Raw genomic sequence first — 23,918 nt, 5'->3', positions numbered from 1 at the left:
GGTCTAAGTGTCCAGGCTGTTGGGATGATGGAGCAGAGTGAAGCCGCTGCGTCCCTTGGGTGAGGTGTCAGGAAATGTGGGGAGAGGGGTCCGGAGGTAATTAGCCTCTGGTTGCTCTAGTCCTGTGTCTCGTTGACAAAGCTTGGGTTTCTGCTGTTGGGTTCCACTGGAGGAGCATCCTGGAACACCAGAAGAGGAAGGTACACGACGTTCATCCTCCCCAGGAGGATGCCCTGTGCTTTCTGACACTGCTCTTGTTCCTATAAAATAGGAGATACGTCACCTGTGTGCTCACAAGCCAACAGGGAAACACAAAACCTGATGAATGGCAATGAAATAGTGTTATCCCGCTGCTTTCAAGGAGGGACCCAGCACCTGCGAGCTGAAAGCACCAGGCCTGCGGGCAGCCAGACCCCGGGCACTGATGATTCCCACCGGAGAGAAACCCCACAAGTCCTCTCTGCTACAGCACCCTCCAGCCGGCAGTGCGGAGGAGCCTGCTCCTCCTGGCCCTTCTCCGGGCTGCGTGCTGGCGTAGGCACCCAGGACCTGGTCCTGGGGGGCCCAGGAAGCCTCTGCCCTGGGCACCGTCCCCTCGGCCTCCATCCTTGATGGGGTTTGTGCCTCTTCTCCTGTATCAGCCTCTTGTGGCTTGGCAGGAGCTTTGTCAGCGCTTGCTGTGACCTGAAACTGGTCACACCAGCAGCGAGGTGTTCGGTTCTCTGCGGACGAGTTGCTGCAGTGTGGCTTGGCAGGGAGAAAATTCTCCGCTCAAATTCATAACCTGGCATGTCGTTTCTTGCACAGCCATTTTATCTTCTGTTCTGCTTGCTAAGAAGTCCTATTTTTCTCTGTGCTACCCCAAGTCACTTGCAAAGGTCACCCCAACTCTTTGCCTGGCGGCTGCTCTGATTCCTCCACAGGGTTATCCCTGCAAAAATTTGGGAAGAGGTGTCACCCCCATGAACACAGCAGCACACTGCAGTCAGCAGGACCCTCCATGACCCCTGCTTTAGGGGCTCTGCAGGTGACCCTGCAGTCCTGGGCCCACCGGGGGGGGGGTTGCAACCTGTGCGGGCAGAGGGAGCTTTCTGCAAATGGGACACATTGACCCGGGAGCATCCTGGGGGGACGGAGGCTGGACCCTCAGCAGGGATGGGTGCTGTGGGCAGCGTTGCTCCTCTGAGCCATGGCCTGTGCAATGCTGCCTCCTACTAGCAGGGGCATCCCCAGGCTCTTGGCACCGAGACACCATTTTGATCCAGTTGAGACCAAGGGAAATAATAAAACACAAGATGAGCAGGCTGTGTGGGAGATCCTCCAGCCCTCCGGCTGCCGAAGAGCACCGTTTCCTACCCAGATCCACAAAGCCCCACCCATGAGCCCTCCATGGCAAGGGGGATGGCGATGTCCATCCCCAGCGCCCTCGTGGCTCCCAGCCTGGCCCGCTCCCCAGCAGGGCCCGCGTGTCCCCCTCCACCCATCCGTTTTGGGGGAGGCAGGTTTGGGGCGAGGGCAGCGGGGAGCCGCGTGCCCTGCAGCGGCGGCGCGGGGGCTGCGAGCGAGCCGCGGCGGGGAGCGCGTGGGTGTGTGCAGGCAGGGCTGTATATCCAGTCTGGCAGAGGGTGTGCCTGCTCACACGCCGGGGAGCCGAGCCGGGAGCAGGAGCCCTGAGACACCCTCGGCCGGGGGACGTATGGCAAGGAGGGGTTCGGGAGATTAACCCCAGCACGAGACGCGTTTGCTGTCGCCTTGCGTGGTGCGCGGTCAGGTGAAGTGCAGACCCCTCTCCCCCCCAGCCCCACGGTCTGCTCGCAGCCATGCTTCACTCTCCGCTGAAAACGGCGCTGGCGTATGAGTGTTTCCAAGACCAGGCCAGCTCCACGCTGGCTCTGCCCTCGGACCACAAGCTGAAAACGAAGGGCACGGGAAAACAGCGGGTCCAAGAGCAAGTGATGATGACGGTGAAGCGGCAGAAGCAAAAGTCGTCCGTGTCGTCGAGCGTGGGCCACTCCAACCGAGGTAAAATCCCACCGCGCTCTGGATGGCAAGGGCGTCCCCTCTGGGGACAGAGCAGATGCTGTGGGGTGCTTTTGTGGGGTTTTGTTCATGGGGGACAGACCGGTTCATGTCTCTTGTGGGTTACCCCGGGCAGGGGATGCCGAGGTCTCTTGCACTGGATGGAAGAGTTAGGACAAGAGGTGGAGCTGGATGCATCGACTCCCCCCCGTGGAGCTGATCTCCCGGGAGCGCTGCACTGCTCCACATCCCTGAGGCGCTTGGACATTTCAGTGTGGTGCAATTAACCATTTGTTCCCTGGCTCTAAAGCTGGAGTAGCTGCCTAACCTTGGCAAATCCTTCCTCTGTGAGTGCCCCCGTGGTTGGAATCCTCCACCAGACCCGTCCCCTCCTGCGGATGGCCAAAGCTCACAGCGATGCTCTTCCTCCATGCCATGGGGTGGGAGCCGGCCACAAGCTGGGGGCTCGGCTGCCTCCTGAGCGTCGCGGCAGGTGGAGAGCGGAGAGCTCTGCCTACACACAGCACACAAACCGGAGCTTTGGATTCGCCTCTGAAGCTCCCAACATGTCTCCTGAGAAGTGTGGGAGCCTCCGGGACCCCCCAGTGTGAGTGGTAGGAAGGAGATGAGTTAGGAGGAGAGATGTCCTTTTCTTACCGCAGTGTCTTGCGGTGGTTCGGTGGGGATGCTCCGCAGCCCCCTCTGTTTTTCAGATGGGTAGAAAGGGGTGTAGGGGTCTGGGCAGCCAGTCCACCTCCATGCAGTCTGTGCCATAGAAAGCAAGCAACCAGCTGAGTCCTGGAGACAGGTTTCCTACTGGAATACCTTCATCTTTGGGCCAAGGCCTGGCAATGGTTTTCTTTGCCGTCCTTGCATCTGGAGAAAGGTGATTTGGAGGTAAACCCCAGGTTTCCCCAGCTGGGAGCTGCGAACGCAGAGGGTTGTGACAGCCTCAGCACGAAACCTCCTGGCTCTCGGACGTGCCTTCGCCAGCAGCTGCTGGGAGCTCCCTGGCCCGGCTGAGTTCATCAGGAAGAGGCAAAGCCCGAGGCCTTGCGGGAGAGGGGGGTGCCAGGGCTGGGAATGAACCCTTCAGCCATGTCCGGAGCTGCGTGTAGAGGGCTGTTTGCGGGAAAGCTGGGTGAGCTGGGCCAGCCTCTGCCACCTCTTGCAGGGACCGTGGCTCGTCCGGCAGCTTTCCCAAGCTGGATCGTGAGGCTGAATCCAGCGCTGGTGAGGTGTCTTGGTCCAGACACACATTTTGGGCTGGTTTACCAGGAGAAGCCGAGTGGCACTAGGTGCCAGGCGAAGGAGTGGAGGTGGTGCTCCCGTAGGAGCCATCCTGGCTGTACACACTGCAGTGGCTGCAACGGAGGGCACAGAGCAGCTTCGCGGTGGATGGTGTGTGTGTGCAGTGACCTGCGATGGACACTGCAGGGAACAAATCTCTGCTTTCTCCTTTTTTTGCATGTTTGTGGACATAGACTCCAAGGGATGGGTTGGGGACGGGGTGAGGAGAGGTTTATTCTGCTGCCAAAATGGAAGGCGATGAGAGAAACCCTATCTCAGGAGGGTTTATTACCTGAGGTCTTACGGTGCCAGACCTGACAAAATTAAATACAAAGCAGGACGAGAGGGTCTGGATGGGGACTGGGGCACTGCCAGCCTCTCTTTCCAGTGGAGGGGCATTTCAAGGAGAAGCGGGCAGACATGTCTCCCACCCAGAGGCAGGACAGAAGGAAGGCAGAGGGGGATTATTCCTCTTGGAGAGGAGCCCAGGCGAAACCTCTGGGAAAGGGAAAAAAAAAAAGTAAATTCCCAAGCTGCCCGTCTCAGCTCGACAGGCTGAAGCTAAACCCCTCCTCCAGACACTTTTGGGAATGTCTGGGAATGGGAATTGCGTGGAGATGTGCAGCTCTGGTTTCTGTGTCCCAGGGAAGCTGAGTCACATCCAGCTCCCAGGAGCTGCCTCCAAACACGGGGCCGATGCCGTCCCGCTCCCACCGGGGGGAGGTTGGCCAGCACGAAGGTCCTGACGATTCACCCCGGCGGCTGCTCTCTCAGTGCATTTCTGGAGGGAATCCCAGAAGAGCAAGAAGTTATTCTTGGGCTTTTCTTCTGGGCTGGGCTGTCAGACTGAACTTTCAAGGGCAAGCGTTGCGTTGATTTTTTACTGCTGTTAGTCCAAAGATTAGCTGAGCAGACTTAATGAGAAGCATTAATGTTTCCTACAAACAGGCTGTCAGGCATGGATGTCTGCCTGTTCGAATGCTCCTCCAGCATCAGCGACCTGCATCCCCCCGTGATTTCTCAGAGATGCTCCTCAAAGGCAAACCCAGGCTGGGGAATTCACAAAGCCCCTTGATAAATGTTCGAGTACTTTGTTCCCTCTGCACCCAGACGGTTTCCTGCGCGTGTCTGGTTAGGTCTTGGTCCAGGTCCAGCTTGTGTTGCTGCATTTTGATCTGTGGTTTGAGCAGGAGCTGAAGTGCAGCTCAGAGCTTCCCCAGCTCCAGGAACGCATGTGCCCATGTATGTAGGACGGGGAGCATGGACATGGACCCCTCTTGCATGTCGCAGGGGTGGGCGTTGTTGTATCCTATAACTGGAGTTTCTTTAGAGGGCCAAGAGGCGTTCCCTCAATGTCCTGCTAATTGATGGCTACATAAAATTAGTTGGTTACTTGGAGTCCAGCAGATCCGAAGGTCTGGTGCCACCCAACGTGTGCACAAGCCACAGCAGGGCAAGGTGATCCATCTGGGCTCAAACTGGCGTGCGCTGGGGTAGGGCAGTGAGCAGAAACCAGTTGCAAGCAGCATGACCCTGCACCCCCCGTGGGACCTTTTTTCAGCACAGCAGCTGCGGGTGTTTCCAAGGACGGGTGCAGAGTTTTGGGTCTGTGGGGTCTGCCCTAGGGCATATCTGCCCTTCTCACCATGGCAATAGCTAACCGGATGGCTCCCTCGGAATTTGCAAATAATGCAAATTTCCAGGGAAAATTCATTTCAGTGGCATGGCAGGAGAAAAGGCCAGGCCAAGCCGAACCAGCTCCTTGTAGCCACCAGCGCCAGTCTGCAAAGTCCTCTGCCTAAAGAAAAGTTTTGCCAATGACTCGTCCCTGGCTGGCAGGGTATAGCAGGGAGCAAAGATTTGAGGAAACCCAACCAGGGAGTGTCGTATCCAACTGTCTCGCGGCTGAGCTGTCATTTAGAGGTTTGCTATGCCGGCTGTGGCTGAGAGGGGAGAAATCCCACGTATCTCTAATGGGATCCCACCTAGTTCTGATGGGATCCCACCTAGCTCTAATGCGTCCATTACTCTGATGTGAAGGGAAGGGGAGATTTTGGGGCTAGTAAGTCTTTTGAAGACTTCTGTAACCTTCGCCCCGCATGAGATGATTCAGTGGAAGCCACCCACTCTTCCACAAACCTTAGATTACTGGTATAGAAAAAATTCTGGAACCCTTTAGCTCGTAGGCCAGAAGGCAGGAATGGAGTTTGGTCATTCCTGCAAGAATCTGACCTTCTGGGATTTCACTAACTCTTCTCTGCTTGGAGGCACCCAGGCTTTGCGTTGTGCCTCCCACAGGCCCTCTTCTCGTACTACGTTTTTCCTATGTTTAATCATCCTTATTGTTTTAAAGCTGTGCATGGTTTATTACTTAACTTGTCTAGCCTGCACTACCAGTGACTGGTTCTTGTCTTGCCTTTCCCCGCCACAGATTAATATTTATTAACATGCATCCATTTCCACAATGCTCCCTGTTAGCTTTATGTGTCCGGCTGAAGCCTTTCACTGGCGTGCTTGAAAAATGGCGCGTTTAACACAATTCTTCTCCTTACTGTCTGTCTCTTAGCTTCAAGGGGTGTAAAGTTGCCTTTGAAGAAAGTAAATAACTCGTCAAGCTTGGCTCTGTGTTTGTCCAATAACTCGTCAAGCACAGATATATTGGTTTAGATGGAAGTCTCCGTTTGCTCTCCAGTGATCGATTATGGTTATAGAGAGGAGAATGAGGGCAAGGTGAGCGTGTAGTGGGGCTCACAGTGGTTAAGTGCAAGATCTTGCAGTCTTTGCCTGTTGTAGTTAGTTTTTACCCTCATGAACCGTCCCACTGGAGTGAAATGAGATTCTACATTGACCAAGTTTTGGTGGAAATGCCCTGGGGGAAGGACAATTTGGGGGTGGGAGAGAGGGGTCCCTATGACAGCCCAGCTGGCATCTGAGCAACCCTCAGGGGTATTTTCTGCCCACAACCATGGTCGCCGGGAGACGGTGCTTCACCTGAATGATTCCCATCCGTGTCTTTTCTGCCTCTGTCCCATCTGTTATCTACTGCTGATACAGTGGTTTTAATTGGCTCTGCATTTGTCCAAGTGCAAATGGGCACTTCGGAGACCTAAACAGCTGCTTGGATGACAACAAATGGGACACAGACATATGGACATAGCTAGAAAAAAAGCAACAGGGAGGCAACTTCCCCAAAGAGCATTTCCACCGCCTAGCAAAATGTGGGTTTTTTTCAGGAGATAGTGTGTTTTTACCCCAAATTCTTGGGACCTGTGACCAGTTTGTGTGGTCTTTACCCTTGAGGTAGTTGAAAAGGGGGATATCCTTCCTCGCCCCGAGGGCTGGCGATACACCTCCAAGCTGGTTCTCAAGATGAACCAGGCAGAGAAGGGTCTAAACTTACAGGACTGAACAAAGATGGTATTTTCTTTAGCCACCTCCATCAGAAAATCCCCAGGTTCTTCCTGGCCTTCTGACTGAGCTCCCCAAGCAGTAAATCACAGTTGCGTGGTGACAGGAGAAGCACCTTCTCCAACCAGCAAGGCAGCTTCAAAATGCCTTGAACATTTGAGGTTATATATAATTATATATTTATAAGCTCTTATATACAAGTTCTTGGAGGTGAATGCAACTCTTCAACAACTCAAGAACATAAACTTGCACGCACTGCCTGGTCTCTTGAATTTGGCCATGTAGCAGTGAATTTATACAAGAAAATTAGAGATGTGCCTAAATCAGCTTATCTTTGGTGTCTCCTTGCTCAACCCCGAAGTCTTTAGTGCAGTGCAAGGCAAGAATGGATCCTGAAAGGAAAAGCATGGTCCCCAGGGAGGACCGGTCAGATTAACCTGTGAGTCATGCCCAGAAACCCTTTATTCCAACTGCTCACTCAGAGTGTCAGGAAAACGCGGCCAGGTGCTCCCGCCTGCAGGTACACGATGTTTGCACAGAACAAGAGGGTGATTGCAAGAAGGAATTCCCGGGAAACTGTTATCATGGGATTGCTTTATCTTTGTGCTCAGAACTGTTGTTATCAGCTAACTGCCCCCTGGTAAATCACCTGGCCCAAACTTTACAATTTCAAGCCATGCCTTGATTTTGATGAAGCCCAACGCTCATGCCCTGGTCTGGAGTTTCTGGGACATCCCAGGATGGGGAGGGAAGCACAAGGTGAAGGATGCAGCTGAATCGTATCTGCTGTTGCATGTCGATAGCTGTTTCCTTGCATTGTCTTCAGGTTCTGTGGAACTTAATAAATACGAAGCAATCAGGGCTGGAGAGATATTAATAGGGAGCAATGCCCACCAAGTCTATAGGCTTTATGGAAAATGAGATCCTGTGGTTTTCTGCACAAGTGTATGTCTGTAACACTACTCTCTAGTTGCTTATTCTGCATTCAGTGATGTTCTTCAGATGCTGCCATCCATGCAGTCTTGCTCCTCTCGTGTTGACAATAGAAAGCGAATCTCATTATTTATACCTCATCTACAGGAATCATCTTCCTGAGAAAATGCAAGAATTTTTAGCCACGAACCAAATCACCATAACAGGTTCTGGATGCCTCAGGCAAGGCAATAAGCTAGACTTACTCCAAGGATCGGTGGCTGTAGAAGACCTGAGTGGCTTCAGGGCCTTTGTGGTCGAGCTTATCCAGTTTATCTAAGAGATGAGTCTTATCAAACAATCAGAGAGATTAGGATATTTCTGACATTACCCACCAGTTTAGGTGCATAACTTAGGACAGGTAAGTCCTGATTTTGTACTTCGTTAGACATTCAGAACTTCCCCTGGAAGTTAATTGGAGTGTAGGGTTTGCACTTCCTCATAACGGGACTTGGGATGCCACAATTATTGAGCACTTTTGAAAACAAAACTTAAATGACGTTACCCTCTTTTGGACCATCTGAAGGGGGTTAAGGGAATTCCAGCATGGAAAGAGGATGACTTGCTTCATTTTTTCTTGTAGTGATGAATGTAGCGTTGAGTAAAATGCTTCTAAGAGGGATCCTAAGATTGCACTGCCAAGGACCACTGGTGGAAGGGCTTTTAGTAGGCCTGGGATAGGTAACTCCAAACACTCTGAATAAAGCACTGAGAAATAGTAGAAATGGCAGACGCGTTCCTCTTGATTCAAGATATTTGCAAAAGGTATCCGTGATATACAAAAGGTGTCTGTGATTTAGTTTCACATATCTCCCCAGTGCCCCAAAAATAATGATGGAGCTTAATACGTTTTCAGGGAAAGAAAGTACAAATAGACAGAGTGATCTTTTAGAGACTGGAGATTGAAATTGATGGCAGTGCAATCAGGTGTTTAGTGTTTGACTATTTCAGACCCCCGGGTGTTAAATTGACTTGGTCATCATTTACCCATCATGTTGGTTATTTATTATTTATTGAATTTAGCAAGCCTGCTCAGGCTGCGTGTGCTGATGCAGTTGTTAGTATTCAGACCAGAAAAGCCAGACTGGCAAAAGAGTCGGGGGTCAGTTTTGATTTCAGAGAAAAGCCAAATTTTATTTACCTCCAAGTCAGAATAAGGGAAGTATGTTCCAGGTTCAGACCTTCCAGGATGTAGTAGCACAAAATATCATCCAGCTCTCCTGTAGCAAAGACCTACGACATTGGCCTAGTCTCTGAGCCTGTCTGCTCTCGTCCACGGTAGCTCTTATGGCACTTGGTCTTTTGTGCTGAAAACCTCAGGCTGTTGCTTATTGGTCTGAGGGCCGGAGTTTCCCAGAGCTCTTCTGAAATGAACTTCTATGAGTTGCCTGCAATGGCAAGGGCTCAACTTGCTACTTGTCTTTCCAACGTTCCTGCTAATGTTTCTAGCTCCGCTGTTCTTCAGTAATTACATTCACTTGCAAAAAGAGCGCTATGGTCTGAAGGGGTGTCTGCTGGGACTGCTTTCTCCCGCTGACTGTGTCTTTTCCATTTACAGGTTCCATGTACGATGGTTTAGCTGATGGTTATGGCTACGGGACATCCCGGGGCAGCTATTATGCCAAAACCCAAACAGGAAACAGCAGCTGGGGATATCCGGTAAGATACTCTTTTATCTGGGAACTGTGGCATACTCTTGAGGTAACCTGTGCAGAAGCACCCTCTAGCAGGAGCTCATGTTGCAAGGTCATAGCCCTTCAGGAACTTGCCCGAGAGATTATGCATGGCTGTGGCTGTCTTAGAAGTAATTCAATGCAACGGAAGAGGATGGTTGAGGACCCTCTGTCTATGACGTACGCGCTTCAGGGTTTTAGTGTGGACAAGATTCAGTTTGGTTTTGTGGATTAATATCCACACACACAAGAGGTTTGAAGCTGTCTGAAGGGTCAGTCATGGGTTCAGACTCTTACGACTCAGTTGAAGTTTGGAGCACATCCATTGCTCACCTGGAACATGGACCAAAACTTCTCTGTGAACATTAATGTGGTTGAGTGGTGATGGTCAGGGGATTTGCATTATAACCAGTTAGCTATTCCCAATCTCAGTACTAGTGCAGACCATTTTCAGGTATTCACTGGGCTTGGAAAAGAGGTGGTCCACTTCTCCCGTAGTGATTTCCATAGAAAATACTACAGACTGCCAGAAACAGCACAGGTGAGATAGCACTTGTCTTTGTGCAATCTGAGTTTACACATTCCACAGAGGTCCTGGTCTTGTCCTTGGTGACAGACTCTTGGTACACTGGGAATCACTCCAAACCACTCCATCGTCTACTGGGACAACTTGTGCTCGTGTTGCCCCCTCCACCTCAGACCGGTATTCTGTTCTTCCTGGGTTTTCTTCAGCTATAAAGCAGAAAGGAGCAATTCACAGATCTGGGATTTGAATACGGGAAAAAGAAAGGGCTCCTTTCAACAGCTCTGCGACTGTAAAGCAGCTCCCTGTCAACCATCAAAGGTTTGAACCAGGAAAAGTGCTTCTGTTGTCTTCAAGCACACAGACAGAGGCTTGAAGCTTTTCCTGGTAGTTGCCAGATCCTTTGCTGGTTCATAGCATCAGCATTCCTCAGCTTCAGAAGATTTATCTGCTGTCTTTCTTAATGGCCTTGGTGTAGCATGCTTGCTTCAAGGCAGCAATGTCACTTGCTGGGTTTGTGTCACTGGGTTTGCTGCCTACTGCATGTTCAGTAGGAAGGACTGGGAGCACTGGCATGTCTTTGAAATTTTTATTTACAGACTGTCTGTTGACTCGTTTCAATGTCCTTTGCTGCCCTGGTTAAATCCCAGAGGGTGGTTTTTCTGCCTGGTCTAAGTCCAAAAGGGTGATATGACGGGTCAGAGCAGAGGCCCATCCAGCCAAGTGTCCTTTCTCCATCACTAAACAGTGACGGGCCCCTGCAGAAGGGACTAAGCATGGTAAGCAGGCAGTGATATATCCCAGAGTGTTTTTGTGGCCATCAGAAATGTGCAACTGAGGGACTCCTGAGCCAGAGGTGGAGTCCCTGAGCTTCATAACCCAAGTCACTGTGATGTTTTGTTCGATGATATATTGGTGTTTGTCAATTGTGATTCCTGAAGGGAGTTTTTTATGCTTTGTCTGATGAAAACTGCTCTGTTCCAGCCATTCTAGTAGTTTCTAGCTGGTTTTCTTTTTGTTAAAGAGAGCTAAGCCCTGGTTCTGCAGTTGCCCCTCCAGCTCGTGCTCATGCTAGCAAGGTGGTACTGCAGGTAGTGTTGCTGGTGTGAGGATTATTGTTTAACTTTGTTCATTCCTGATCTTCTTCCCAATCATCACAACAGCTGGACAATTACTAGGGAGTTAGAAATGCCACTGACTGCTGGGGATTTCAGTCCAGTGACTTTGGTGTTCTGGTGAACAGCTTACAAGATGATTATGAAGATCAGGGCCTCCGTTGGATACCATAGAGTACCGTAGACATAACAGTTCAGTCACTTCTGGTTCACCATGGACTTCTGAAGGTGATGGCCTTTCTCTGAAGTCGTGGCTTTTTTTTCTGCATTTACCAATGAGGGAAGGTCTTTTTCCAAACCTAAGTGTCTTACAAGCCTTTCATTCTAGAAATCTTTGATAAAGGTCTTCAGGGCCTGGGCTCCTTTGGAAAAAGGGACTGGGAGTTGTGAAGCATTCACGGTAAAATTTGTCTTACCTAACTGTGTCTATCTGAAAATCAGCCATTTAGTCCTAACAAGCTGTCTAGGCTCCTCCCATAGCCAACAGAGAGAGAGGTACGAGGAGGTGATTCATCTCCTCTATCTTGGAGATCTGTCAGGTCAGGATGAATCAGCCCCTCTGGATGCCTATCTCCTTCCACAGGGAGCTGGACTGGAGCAGTCACCTAACAGGTAGATGACTGCAGTTAGGGGCGATGAGTCCCAAGTGCCATTGGCACATTGGAACATATAACCTCAAGCCTAAATCTGCTTAACATGCTTAACAGACATCACACTCCCCGACCACACTGAGGAACCTCCTCCATTTTGCTTCTTCCAGAAAAGCATTAAAGGTTCACACACATCCAGCTTGCAGCTTCCAGCTTGCGTTAACTTTGACTTTTGTCTTTTGAGCTGTTGGAAGTCTGCACAGGTTCTAGGCATTCTAAAAAATGCTTCCTATTTGTCATGCCTGGGTCGTAAGGCATGAAAACAATGATAAAGCAAATCTATTTGTAAAGGCAAAATTGCTGGACTTCTTTCCAGCTGGAGCTGGTGCTGGGAATGTTTCTGAGAAGTCGCAAAGTCCTTTGAGACGCACGGGGAAATTCAGATATATCAGGGAAATGACCCGGTGTAGTATTCAGGAAAATTACCTACTCTTAATCCTAGAGTTAAAAGGTGTAACAGGCAATCCACGTCTATGTTGCTGCTCCACAGCACCTACAACTTAGACATTGCTCTTACATTGCCTTAATCCAAGACATTGCCTTAGAAGGTGACTCTAAATGACAGGAGGTATCCTGTCTCACCCACTGCTCTTAAAAACTATTAGTCCTGACTTCCTCCTCTTGTCTTCTTTTGTGTCTCCCTGGAAATCTCAAGCTTTTTGCTGCTGAGTTTTCTTCCTTACCTTATGATACTGGTGTTCAAATATTAGAGCAAAGGAAATGATAGATCTGGAGAAAGAGATCAGTCAACACTTCTGGCTAAACTCTTTGATTTTCCCATTATTAAATACTATTTTCTGTTTATTCCTCTTGTGGAGTGGCTTGTTTGTAGCGTCACTGTAACTAGCATTGCAATGAGTATCTACCCGTTATCAGTGTAGGTGACACTGAAATCAGTGGGACCCTCCACAAACAGGCACTCTGAGGGCCGCGGGTTTGCACTTGGCTGCGGTGTTTCCTTGGCACATGTGTCGGGGGTTGTCAGGGCCTCCAGGGAAGAAATCCCCAGTCCCATTTGCACAGTGACCGCAGTGGGATGCAGTAATGGGCACATTAGTGACTGCAAACCTCTCTGTGTTAGCGGCTCTTCAACCCAGGTGCTCTCGAGCCCAGAAGACCTTAGAGACGTTTGTCACCCTACTGACCATGTGCGTTATGAGTCGCCACCAGCTCCCAAAGCCATCCGACCATAGGAGCTGGCTGTGCCGTGTCCTGATGTAAGGCCTGAGCAGTGCCTGAGGTTCCACAGAAGGTACAGTGGTGACCACAATTTACACAGGCAAACCTGAGGGAGGTTTGAGTAAGCTAAACCGGGCACCTAGAGCAGCGCAGTCACGGCAGGAGAAGTCTCAGCATGAGCTGCACCTTTGACACCCCAACACCACCCCAAAACGGGATCTGTTCAGCACTGGGCTCAAAACAACTGTCACAGTCCAGTGGCCCGTGGGTTGCAGCTTTGGAGATGCACAGCCCAATGCTGAACACCAAGGGAAGGCACTACGTGGAGCCAGGATCCATGCTGTCAGCAAAGACCCTCTGAGGCTTAATTCCCACCTGCAGCAACACTGTTCTTGCCTGGGTCTACTGGGTTGGCAGCTCCATCCCTGATAGAGAGTTGGGGGAGGTCCCAGGTCTGTTTTGGCATCAACTGTCAAGACGATGCAGTATCAGGACAAGGCACCCAACCTCCCTGTGCTGGTGGTCCCACGAGAAGGAAATACGGCGGCATGATGTGGGTGTAAGCTGCAGCGTGGACCCCCCCAGCCCCAGCACTGCCCCGAACGAGGGGCAAACAGGCCCCTGGTGTGCTGGGTAGGGCAGGAAGCACATCTCAGATGTTAGGGTCTTCTAACACCTCCACCTGCCTCCAGCGGGGTGGGCAGATCCTCATCCCCACAGGGCTGACCTCAGCCTGGGGCTCGCAGTGAGTAACGTTTCTGAGGGCAGCCCTGCTCCCAGACCGAGGAATATTTGGCATGTCTGATGCTGCTCCGGTTAAAGCAGTTAACTGAGTTGGGTCCTGGCACATAACAGCTGGGGACCAGCGGCTACTGGGCCACCAGTGCTCACCACTGCTTTCCTCAGGCACCACCGCTGGGATCTCGGGCTCCGTGCTGCGCTGGCCCACCCAGCCTGGCTTCTGTAGCAATTATGCCTGTTATGGCTCTAATGAAAAACATGCGCTTTGGTGGTCACTCTACACTGGAGACTGTCCAAAATAGATGTTCTCTGTGGCAGAAAGTTGCAGAACTTTCTCTCCCAAATGCATTCACTGCTTGAGAGGTGTTTGCCGTGAGAGGGGAACGCTCCCTGCTCTCCCTGGCTGGCTTTGCCACTGCGGACAAAAAAATCTCTCGTCGTCAGCGGGAGCTTTGTTCCCTAATGATTTCAGGACAAAAATGTGTCATTTGCTGTGATGACACATTCAAGTTTAAAAGAACCCCCAAAACAGTGTGGTCTGGGCAATCTTATCAAAGAAAACCAAGATTTATAGCTGTTGCACATCGTTGCTTGGTCAGAGCCTGTGAGGTTTTGCAAGAGGCTTTTTGCTTTGGAGTAGCAAGTGGGACATTTCCTTCCCTGGCCAGAAGAAGCTAAATCCCAGCTGCATAAGGAACCAGATGAAAAAGGCAGCACCCGGGAGAGGTGGGAAAGAGCGTTTCAGAAATAGATAAACAATACATTTGCTGGTTTTGCAATTTTTCCCCCTGCAATGGAGTGTGTAGCAGGCAGCAGCTACAGCGTTTCGCAAGTGGCATCAAGAGTTTTCCCCACCCATCACTCAGGGTGGGACGCTGTCGTGTTGCATTGCCTGTGCTTTGCCCTCCAGCCTGGGAGAAACCTGCTCCTGACGTGTTTATACGGAGTCCTTCACTTCTCTCTGTCTGCTGCTCTAGAAACAAACAAATTGCAAGGGAAAAAATGAGAGCTGGGTAATGAACTGATCGCGTCCTTAGATGCAGAAGTCAGAAACACCCAGTTATCTGGGAGGGCCTCCGACGTGGAGAGGCAGCGCTGAGATGGGAGCGCGATTCCCGGGGCTGGCGCACCTTGCTCCGTGCTTCTCTGGAAAGCACGGGGAGGAGAGGGACTTTCCCTGTTACACAAGAGGGTTTATGGACGAGACAAACAGAAAAGGACGCATCATCAATGAGTGGGATATTGCCATTGTGACTTTCTCTCGAGCACCAGCTTTATTCCAGTTGAAATAAGAGATTAAAGGTACTTATTTACCTGCCTTGTGCGACTGCCGGATATTCCAGTTGATGTTCCTAAAACGGTCCCACATCGCAGACTGAGAACTGGTGATCCACAAATGATTATTATGTTAAAGGCAGGTCTTTGCTGCTGCCACTGAAGGAAAGCACTTACTCCTCGGGCCTGATAAGAGCATCCACGCGCGCTATCAGTGCTCATCTTCTGCCTTTCCTCCCCGTGCCTCCCCTCCTTGTTTTAATATGAATGAACGGCTCCCAAGGCTTGGCCTCAAACATACGGGCTCGTTTCGCAGTAGGGAGGAGAAGTTCAGGCTAAAATTCAGGATCTCGGCGTTGCCCAGCTGCACGTGAGCATCCTCCTGCATCCTACGAGTGCAGGGGGCTACCAGTGTGTGATGGTGCCTGGCTGAAAGGAAAGACCTACCCAGCTGCCCCGACTTCTCAGGCGCCATGGGGAGAAGTCTTGGTGACTGCCTGTGCTCTTCTAAAATGGTTTCCAGGTCTTGCAGTGCCAAGGGAATCACTGCTTTCTGTCTCCACCCCGCTTTGAGGGACTTCCTTGTCTTTTCCAGCATTTCTCCGCACTCCTGAAGGGAGGAGGTATGGACCTGGCCCACCTCCCCCATGCAAACACCCACAAGCAGTGGGTAGATGCAATTCAGGGTGTTGGGAAATCTGGGCGGTTTATGAGGTTTGAAGGCGAGAGATTGATTATTTCCTTTCACTAATGCTATTCTGCAGAGGGAGAGCTCACTCTACACACGTAATGGCATCAGCAAAAGTTATGAGATTGTTGTCAGGTGGCTCTTTAAACCACAGACAATGTAATAGCATCACCTTCACCTTCAGAGATGTCATCTCTTCTCCAGACGGCAGAGTGCCTCCCTTCTACCATCCTATCTCACTGATCGCTGCACCCAGTGAAGAGATAACAGCGTGGGGAACCCCGTTCCCTTGGCCGGGTTTGCTGCAGTGTTAGAAGTGGAGGTCTCTTGCCTTGGCTTGGTGAACGTCTGAAACGGGGACGTGGGTTTTTGTCTGAGAAAGCTGCTCTTAGGGCACTTTGCCGGGATCAAGAGGTCAGCTACATCTGTGCAAGGATTCATAGAGACCGTTTGGCAAGCAGGTCTGAAATCCGCTGAAGCTGACAGGAGGCTCCTCATTGATTTGGAGGCTTTGGATCAGGCTCCTGCTGCAGAGAGGAATTCTAAGATACCAATTAGGTCCGTGCCACTTGAAAGAGATTAAAATGGGCTCAGCCAAGCATCTGGTAGAATCAGCAATAAAAGTCATGCACTGACTTTGGTAATGAGCTTCACATCACACGGGAACTATTTTCCCATGAGTTTGCAAAAGGCTTCCCCGCCCTGCCGGGACCTGCACTGACTTGCCGCCCAGGGCTCCCTGTGTTGCAGAGAGGTGTCTTTCCAAACAGGCGGTCGCTTTGCTTCACCCATCTCCGGGCTGGCAAGAAAGAGGACAATGCTCTATGCCACTGTATGAAACACAGCAGGAAATGCAGAATTGATAATTCCGTATCTATAAACGCAGACACACTCACACCCTCCCTCACCCGCTGGGCTGGCGGAGAGCCCGTGTGAGTACACTGGAGAGCAAACAATAGCTTTAGATAAATAACAAGTTACCTCTTCCATGGTTAGCTGAATTGGTTTCAGCAAATGCCCAGGGGCTCTGCGGCTCTGCCAAGCTTCTGACAGCCCTACAAAATAATCCCGGTTTATACTGACTCATAAAGAAAAACGACAGGGCTCACATCTAACAAGCTGCTGCTCTGTCCTCCAGCAGCCGCTGCCGGTGGCGAGCCCCGGGAGTGGGTTCCCCGCTCCACCGAGCAGCAAAGTCCACCCTGCACCTTCCTGCCGCAGCCCTGTCCCGCCCCTCACTGTCCTGAGGGTTTCTGAACCCAGGAAAATGAAGAAAAATGAGGATGACGTCACCCTTAGAAGGACATAGAAGTGGGGTAGATCATGACTTCATGAAAGGGGAGACCTTCGCGCTCTCTACAGCTCCCTGAAAGGAGGGTGTAGCGAGGTGGGGGTTGGTCTCTTTTCCCAAGTAGCAGGTGATAGGACAAGAGGAAACGGCCTTAAGTTGTGGCAGGGGAGGTTTAGGATGGATATTAGGAAAAATTTCTTCTCCCAAAGGGTTGTCAAGCGTTGGAGCAGGCTGCCCAGGGAAGCAGTGGAGTCGCCATCCCGGGAGGGATTTAAAAGACGTGTGGACGTGGTGCTGAGGGACGTGGGCTAGTGGTGTTTTTCGCAGTGTTGAGTTAAAGGTTGGACTTGATGGTCTTAAAAAATCCCTTCCAGCCTAGGCAATTCTATGATTCTATGAAAGGTCACTTTGCCATTGCTGCGTGCAAAGCAAAACCCGGACGGAGAGAACCCCTGTGCACGGCCATCCTGGGAACTTTGGTGGGCTTGCCCCACTGCCAGGGGAGCCCCCGAATCTCATCGGACTTACCCATGTGCCTCGTGCTCGCTCTTCTTATCGCATGCGAATTCTTCTGCCAAATCCCTGGGAGCTCTGCAGCAGGCACCAAACCTGCTGCCTGCTGTGCTCCAGCACTGGCAGGTTTTTTTCTGTGTCCTCTGGAGCAAACGCAAAGAGAATTTGCTCCCCTTTTCTCCCCTTCCAGCAATTCACCTGTTTAGATGCAAGCCTGCAGAATCAAAGTATGAAAACTACTCCAGAGTGGTGCTCAAATTCCAGGGCGATCTGGGTATCGGCGCGGCTGGACTAAAGGGTTTCTTCTTACCCAGATGGCGCACCTGCTGCGTAACCCCTTTTAAAGGTTTTCAGCCGTTACCCGTGCAACTCTCAGCAGAGAGGATTCACTGCATTCCTGAAGATCAGTTTGTTAATGGAAATATTTGGCTTAATTAATTAACATAATGACAATTCTGCAGAGTGTTGGAGACGGGAATGATGCTGAGTGTGCTCAGGGCTGGGATGAAGTCGGGGCAGAGCAGCGGGACGCAGGGTGAGCCTGCAGAGGATGCCAATTTCCCTGTCATGTGGTGTTTCTACGTTAGGAAACATGGAATTATTTTTCAGTGACATGAGCTATTGCACCAGGCACAGGCTTTTCACACCTTGTGCCTTGAACCTCCATGGAAATAACAAAGTGCTGGTGTTGGCTTTTCTCTCCCAGCCCAAGGGATCCTTGGGTGGCTTTTGCAGAAAGAGCCACCCAAAGCAAAGAGGCTTAAAGTTAGGTGAGAAAAAAATCCTTGGCCCAACAAGAGACCATGGATGAGCTTTCCCAAGATAAACCAAAGGTGGATGAAGCAGGCAGTTTTACTCTTTCATTCTTTTTATGCCTCTTTGCTGTATGTCTTGGAGATCTGCTTGCCAGCGTGCTGAGGGGGATGCAGTGGAGAAACTCAGTGTGATGGGGCAAACTGCACTAAAATAGCTTCATTTATTTTCCTTTCTGGAGGACACAGCTTGGTGACTTGTCTCTCACTTGGATACAACCCTGCAGGCTTCCAGGTGCCAGCACTGACATTCAGAAGTTTTAATATTGCTAAAGACTATTGGCTTCAGTCCTGATGTACTCGGGGCAAAACTGGAGGACTTTTGGTGAAGCGGTGAGGACATTTTGAACTGACAGCAGGCCAGCTAAAGCCATTTTTTAATTTGATTAATTGCAGTTGGTTTTCTTATTGTCTTTTATCCTTTTTTTTTTTTTCTTTCTTCCTGGCTTAGTCATCTCAGTTCTCATTGCATATCCCCCATTGTTCTCAGAACATCCCATTGTATGAGCTGATACTACACACCTCATAACCCATAAGCAGATATTCATTGTCTCCACTTGTTTCTTGGCACAATGAGATTCAAGAATCCCTTCTTACTGATTTTTCACTCCCTTTACTCTCTTCCTAAGGAACTTATAGATGGAAGGGGCATAAGGAAGTTAAAAATAAATGCAGGCAGCGCTGGGAGGTCAGGATGGGGCATCGTTCTTTGTGATGGCAAGAGATGTGATGTGAGCTCCCCTAATTACAGGTTGGGTTAGACCCCGTGTGTTGGAAATAAGGAATTATCTCTAACGTCAGGGTCATATTTGAGCTTTCAATTCTGCTTTCAAGCACCTGGATGCCATATCCCGATCACTAAGTGTCCCCAGATTTCAAGGGAGGGTTTGGCACCTTTGTAAGGGCTGCAGATGGGCTAACCTCCCGTAAATTCTGGGCCAGAAAAATAACTAGGAGGCATTTGGTAGCCGTGACACCCACACAGGAGTGGGCTTGGCAATGTCGATGTGCAGCTCAACCCTTTCCTAATATTTGTGTCTCCTGTTTTCTTGTTGACCAGTTGTACAACGGGACCCTGAAGCGGGACGTGGAGAACCGGCGCTACAGCTCATACAGCCAGATGGAGGGCTGGGGCAGCAAGCACTACAGCAAGGCTGTCTGCAGCCCCGCCAGGGCTGGCAGCGACTACTGCTTTGTGCAGAACATCAAGAGCAGCCGGAGTGAGCCCGACCTCTACTGCGAACCGCCCCGGGGCACGCTGAGGAAGAGTCAGGTGGGGGGCCGGGCAGAGCACAAGGCAACCTTGAACCGCCAGAGCATCTACAGCAGCTGCAGCACCCAGCAAGGAACTACCAGGACAAGTAAAAAAATGCCAGCACGGGCCCTCTCCTGCCCCTCAAGCAACAAGCCCGATGTGGTCTATGCCCAGCCCATGATGAGCTGCAAGCAGGACGTGGTTTATGGACAGACTCAGTCCGGCTCCAAGTAAGTCTGCTGCAGTGGGCTGAACCTGAGTAAATGTAGACATCTTCTGTGGAGGTCTGTCCACCAGAGCTAGTCACCTGAGCTGCTTTATAGCCACTGGAGAGCTGCTCACCAGCGCGCACCGCGCTTAATCGCATCCTGCAGTAGAGTCTAAAGTGGGTCAGATGAGTCACACTTAAAGGGCTTATTTCTTTTCATGGGCTACGGAGGGAAACCAACATGACTGGCTCAGTGTATACATCTCTGCTCCAGCTGTGTGATGTTGGGCAAGATGATCGCCCAGTCTCTGTGGTGGTATTAGCCAACAGGTCCTTTGCAAGATGAAGGTGGGGAGGTGAAGAGCGGAAAGCCTGGTGTGTAGCCTGGGTGCCTCTCCTGGCTGTCACACTGCTCTGATTTGGCAGAAAACAAACCTAAAAAAATCAACTAATTTTGACGGTGTTGGTTCCTGAGAGCCTGACTCAGAGCAGAGCTGAGAACCTGGTGAGCGGTTGTATTTACCCCTCTGTCTTTCCACCCAGCCCTTGCTTCGTGCACTCAAAAGGTCTGATTTGCGTTCCAGAAAAAATTGAACCAGAAATTGAAATAATTAGCCAAATGGAAAAGAGGAGGGAATGGAAGCCTCCTTCCTGTCCAGAGCATCCACTCCCTTTGGGGTTAGGAATTATGAAAGGGTGGAGGATGGTCCTTCATGCCTCAGTTAGCATCAGGTCCCTTCTTGTAAATGTTGCCTACGACAATAGGGCATGTAAAACACACCAGTGAGCTCAGACACTCCCAACCTGATACAGCTGTGCAATGCGGCAGAGCTCCCACTGAAAAAAACCCTTGTGGGGTTTTGATGGCATTAGAGTGATGTTGATTCAAAGCTGCCCTGATGCTGATGGCTGCACTGCCTCTGGCTCTGGAGCACCAACCATATTCTGCCATAGCCTTGGAAGAGGTTTGGTCTGCACAAGCCATAGTCTTGGAAGACTATGGTTTGCATGTTTTGAACTACAAAAGATTGCAGTTCAAGGTTGCGATGGGGGTGTGCATCTTCCACAAGCATTCCCAGGGGCTACTGTTGCTGCATCGCTGTCATACGGGGTCTGCTCTGCACCAACCCAGAAGTTATCGCAGCTCCCAGACAGATGTGGTAGCTTCTCACACAAACCCTAGAAGCCCTCAAGCTCATTCCTGGTGGTCCCTGGTCCAAAAGAGAATTTGCACATTGCAGCATAAGTGTGAGATTAATTAACAGGGCTCATAGCCTTTGTCATAACTCACACCAAAGGCCTGAGCTTCTTGAGCCATTGACTCATCAGGTGAGATGAGGATATTGAGAAAATCCCCCCTCACAGTCATTAGCGTGAGCCAAATCCTGCCCTTTTTCACATCTGAATGTTGATTTCCGGATTTCTCTGGCTAATTCTCTGCTCTGCCTCCCTCGTTTTGTATTGAGTAGGAGAAGTATGTCCAAGATTGTGTATGGCAAAAAATGTCACTTGTCTGTTACCATGTTGTCATGAAACCGTAGCTTCCCATGTGCCCAGTTACTTCATGTTTAACACGTGCAAAATTAGCCCTGGCCAACCCAGAGCACCGGGAGCGTTGGCTTGCTGATTTCAGAAGTTTTGTAACAGAGACGTTACATAAACTGGAAGTAACTTGTTCTAGGGAATTTCTGACTAAAGCACATAAGAGTGTAGTGGGAAGGATGGCAGAATGCTGAAACATGGGACTGCAGCTGCCTTCTGCCTAGGGAAAATATTGCTGTTGGGAAGTTAGTCCCGGGCAGGCGGGCTCTCTCCAAAGCCAGCCCTGCTCTGCGCTGCGCAGCGCTCACGGTTGTAGACTTGGTCATTGCTTTGGAAAGGTCACTTGAAGAATAATGGCATTTTCTGAAGAGAAGGAGAACTGCTGTTGTGAGAAGAATACTCTCCAGCGCTGGATGCCCTTTGGTTAGGGAGTGGCTCCATTTATACACTTCTCCTGGCTTGGGGCATGGCTCATCTGGCAGAACTGGTTCTGATGTGGAAACGCTGGGCTTCAAGTCGTAGGCTCAGCTGGGGCTGTGTCCCTTGAGTAAATCTGATTTGGCTGGGGCACACCTCCCTGCTTCGCGTGAAACTCACTGCAGAGCTGGATTAATTTGGAGGGCAGCTTGTACAAGCGTTTCTGCTCTTGACTCGAGGGAGATGAAGTTAGCAGCAGTTGTCCTTAAAGTTTTGGAAACATACTATGGAGTGGTCCTCTTTGAAGAATCACTTCGTTGGAAAGCCATTAGCCTTTATAAAGAGGCAGGTCACTGTTAGCCTTGATCTGGAGCGTGCTTTTGTTGGGAAGGGGCCTTCAGAGATGGGTTAGGACCATATCTGGGCTCTCTTTGCTCTGTAGGACTGTTTCTGGCTGGAGGATCCCGCACTTGGAGAGCTCAATCTTCATTTGGGTAGGGAGAGGTTTGCTTGTCAGCATCCCATTATTAACCCCCGCATGCAGGACAAAGGTTTAGCTGCTGTGGTTCCCTGTCTGGGGCTCTGTTCTTCCTATTCTAGTAGTTCTTCAGATAGAGTTTTTGCCTTCATAACAAGTATAATTTTGTGTTCCGTTTTCATGCTGCAAATCTCGCGCGTAGGTGGATATCTCGTCTGCAGGTTAGCAAACCATCTCTGTGAGCAAGGGAAGGGCTATCTAGTTTCCATGCTTTCAGATGTGACCCAGTGGGGTGATTTCCATTGCTGTGAGAGGGATTACGGTGGAGCCTGCCATCCGCTGGGTCCGTCTGTGACACGAAACTGCTCTGTAACGCAGTGACTGTGGACAGTGTCAGTACTGGTTCAAGAGTGGTGCTTCTCAGGCATGCTGTGCTACGGCTCTGATCTCCTTGGATGGTGTGAGATGAAAAAAGGGGTCGTTGGATGTTCTCAGGTAGTGAGAGTGGTGTGTAGATATCAAAATACTGAGTGTGCAAAAACCGTCAAACTACCTGTACTGAACAGTCCCTCTGCATTTGGCCACAAAGTTACTTCATTTCTGGAACTATTCTTGGTTGTGTGATTGCTTCCATTTATTGAACTGGCTTTGGCTGTGTAAGACATGGAAGAGCTGTCTCTTTGATAACTATCTCTCAGAAGAGTCCTTCCTCTTACAGAAGCAACTCTAGTTGATGAAAGCACCTTTCCTCCAGCTAGCTGATGAGTAGATTAACGCCTAAGTGTTTTTTGGGAAAAAACATTCTATGATTCTATGATAAACTAAACCATGATGTAGGGGTTTACTCACCCCATAGCATTGTGTCTGGTGATGAAATTGGACTTTTGCACTGTTTGTTCAGATCAGGAGGTTAAACAGTACTGACTTGCTTTGGGAAACCTCCTCTTCCACCACCCCTGTCATTGTAATTCTACCTCAGTGAGCAGAGAGGGACCTTCTGATGTCCCTTCCAGACATTCTTCTCTGTAACCACTCAAGGGCTTAAGACTTTGTAAGCATTATGTCATATCTGGAACAACATTTCCAAGCTCAGTATATCTGTCGTGGGCTCAGAAGCTCATGGGTTACTCTGGTGGCTCCTGCCCAAAGGCAGTTCTCGATGAGCAGCACTCACATTTTGCCATTTGTTCTCTGGAGTGAGTCATTCTGCCTGATAGAGCTGGAGGGAGTCTTCTTGGTATCCAGGGCTCCCTCTTCTCCCTGGAACCCTTCTCCTCTTTGGGATCTCATGACATCCCATAGATCTGCAGCCTTTCATCCTGGAAACTGGTAGCAACAGTGGTTTCGGCAGATGGTGCAGACTATGCATATCTGCCTGCTTTTAACCATTTCCTCTCATGGGTGGTACTTGCAACATGCTCCAAGTGGCAGTGTGTCATCTTGAGCTAGCCAGCTTTTAGCTAAATAACTTGTTGCAATTCAGCCCAGTCAGGAAAAAAGTTTCTACATCCTCCTTGGTCATCAGGTAGCGATAACGAGAAGTGATAAAGAATGTGATGTTTGATGCATACTAGAAAACTTTGACTCTTTGTCCTTCTCCAGCTGGAACTTGAGGTGCAAGAAAACTGTGGTGGCCACTGGCTGGCTCTGGATCAGTTCTGCTTCCAGACATGTTGCACGTTGTGCTTCAGATACCACATGCACATGGGACTGACGGCCCAGAGCCAGGCTAGATAGTGACACATGGTGGTTCTGTCTCTGCGATAGTCTGTGCAGTCGTCAATGGGTTACGTGCGTATCACTCCTTTAGGAGATGCCTGCACCTGTGCTGGGTGCTCCTGTTGCCTTGGCAGAGATGCAGTCAGTGGC

General features: G+C 50.3%; 1 protein-coding gene across 1 annotated transcript in view; it reads left to right on the top strand.

The window, feature by feature from the left end:
• Window positions 1–1,161: 1,161 nt before the first annotated feature.
• PKP1 (plakophilin 1) overlaps window positions 1,162–23,918 on the top strand; it is a 48,578-nt gene continuing 25,821 nt past the window's right edge. The window contains exons 1-3 of the mRNA XM_063356550.1: window positions 1,162–2,022; window positions 9,248–9,348; window positions 19,210–19,634. Of these exons, the coding sequence (XP_063212620.1) occupies window positions 1,821–2,022; window positions 9,248–9,348; window positions 19,210–19,634 (728 nt within the window). The 5' untranslated portion in view covers window positions 1,162–1,820. The remainder of the gene's footprint in view (window positions 2,023–9,247; window positions 9,349–19,209; window positions 19,635–23,918) is intronic.

Source organism: Chroicocephalus ridibundus, chromosome 20 (genome assembly GCF_963924245.1).
Source record: "Chroicocephalus ridibundus chromosome 20, bChrRid1.1, whole genome shotgun sequence".
NCBI classification, from domain to species: Eukaryota; Metazoa; Chordata; class Aves; order Charadriiformes; family Laridae; genus Chroicocephalus; species Chroicocephalus ridibundus.
The sequence above is the reverse complement of the archived record's forward strand: the minus strand, read 5'-3'. Positions and strand labels throughout refer to the sequence as shown.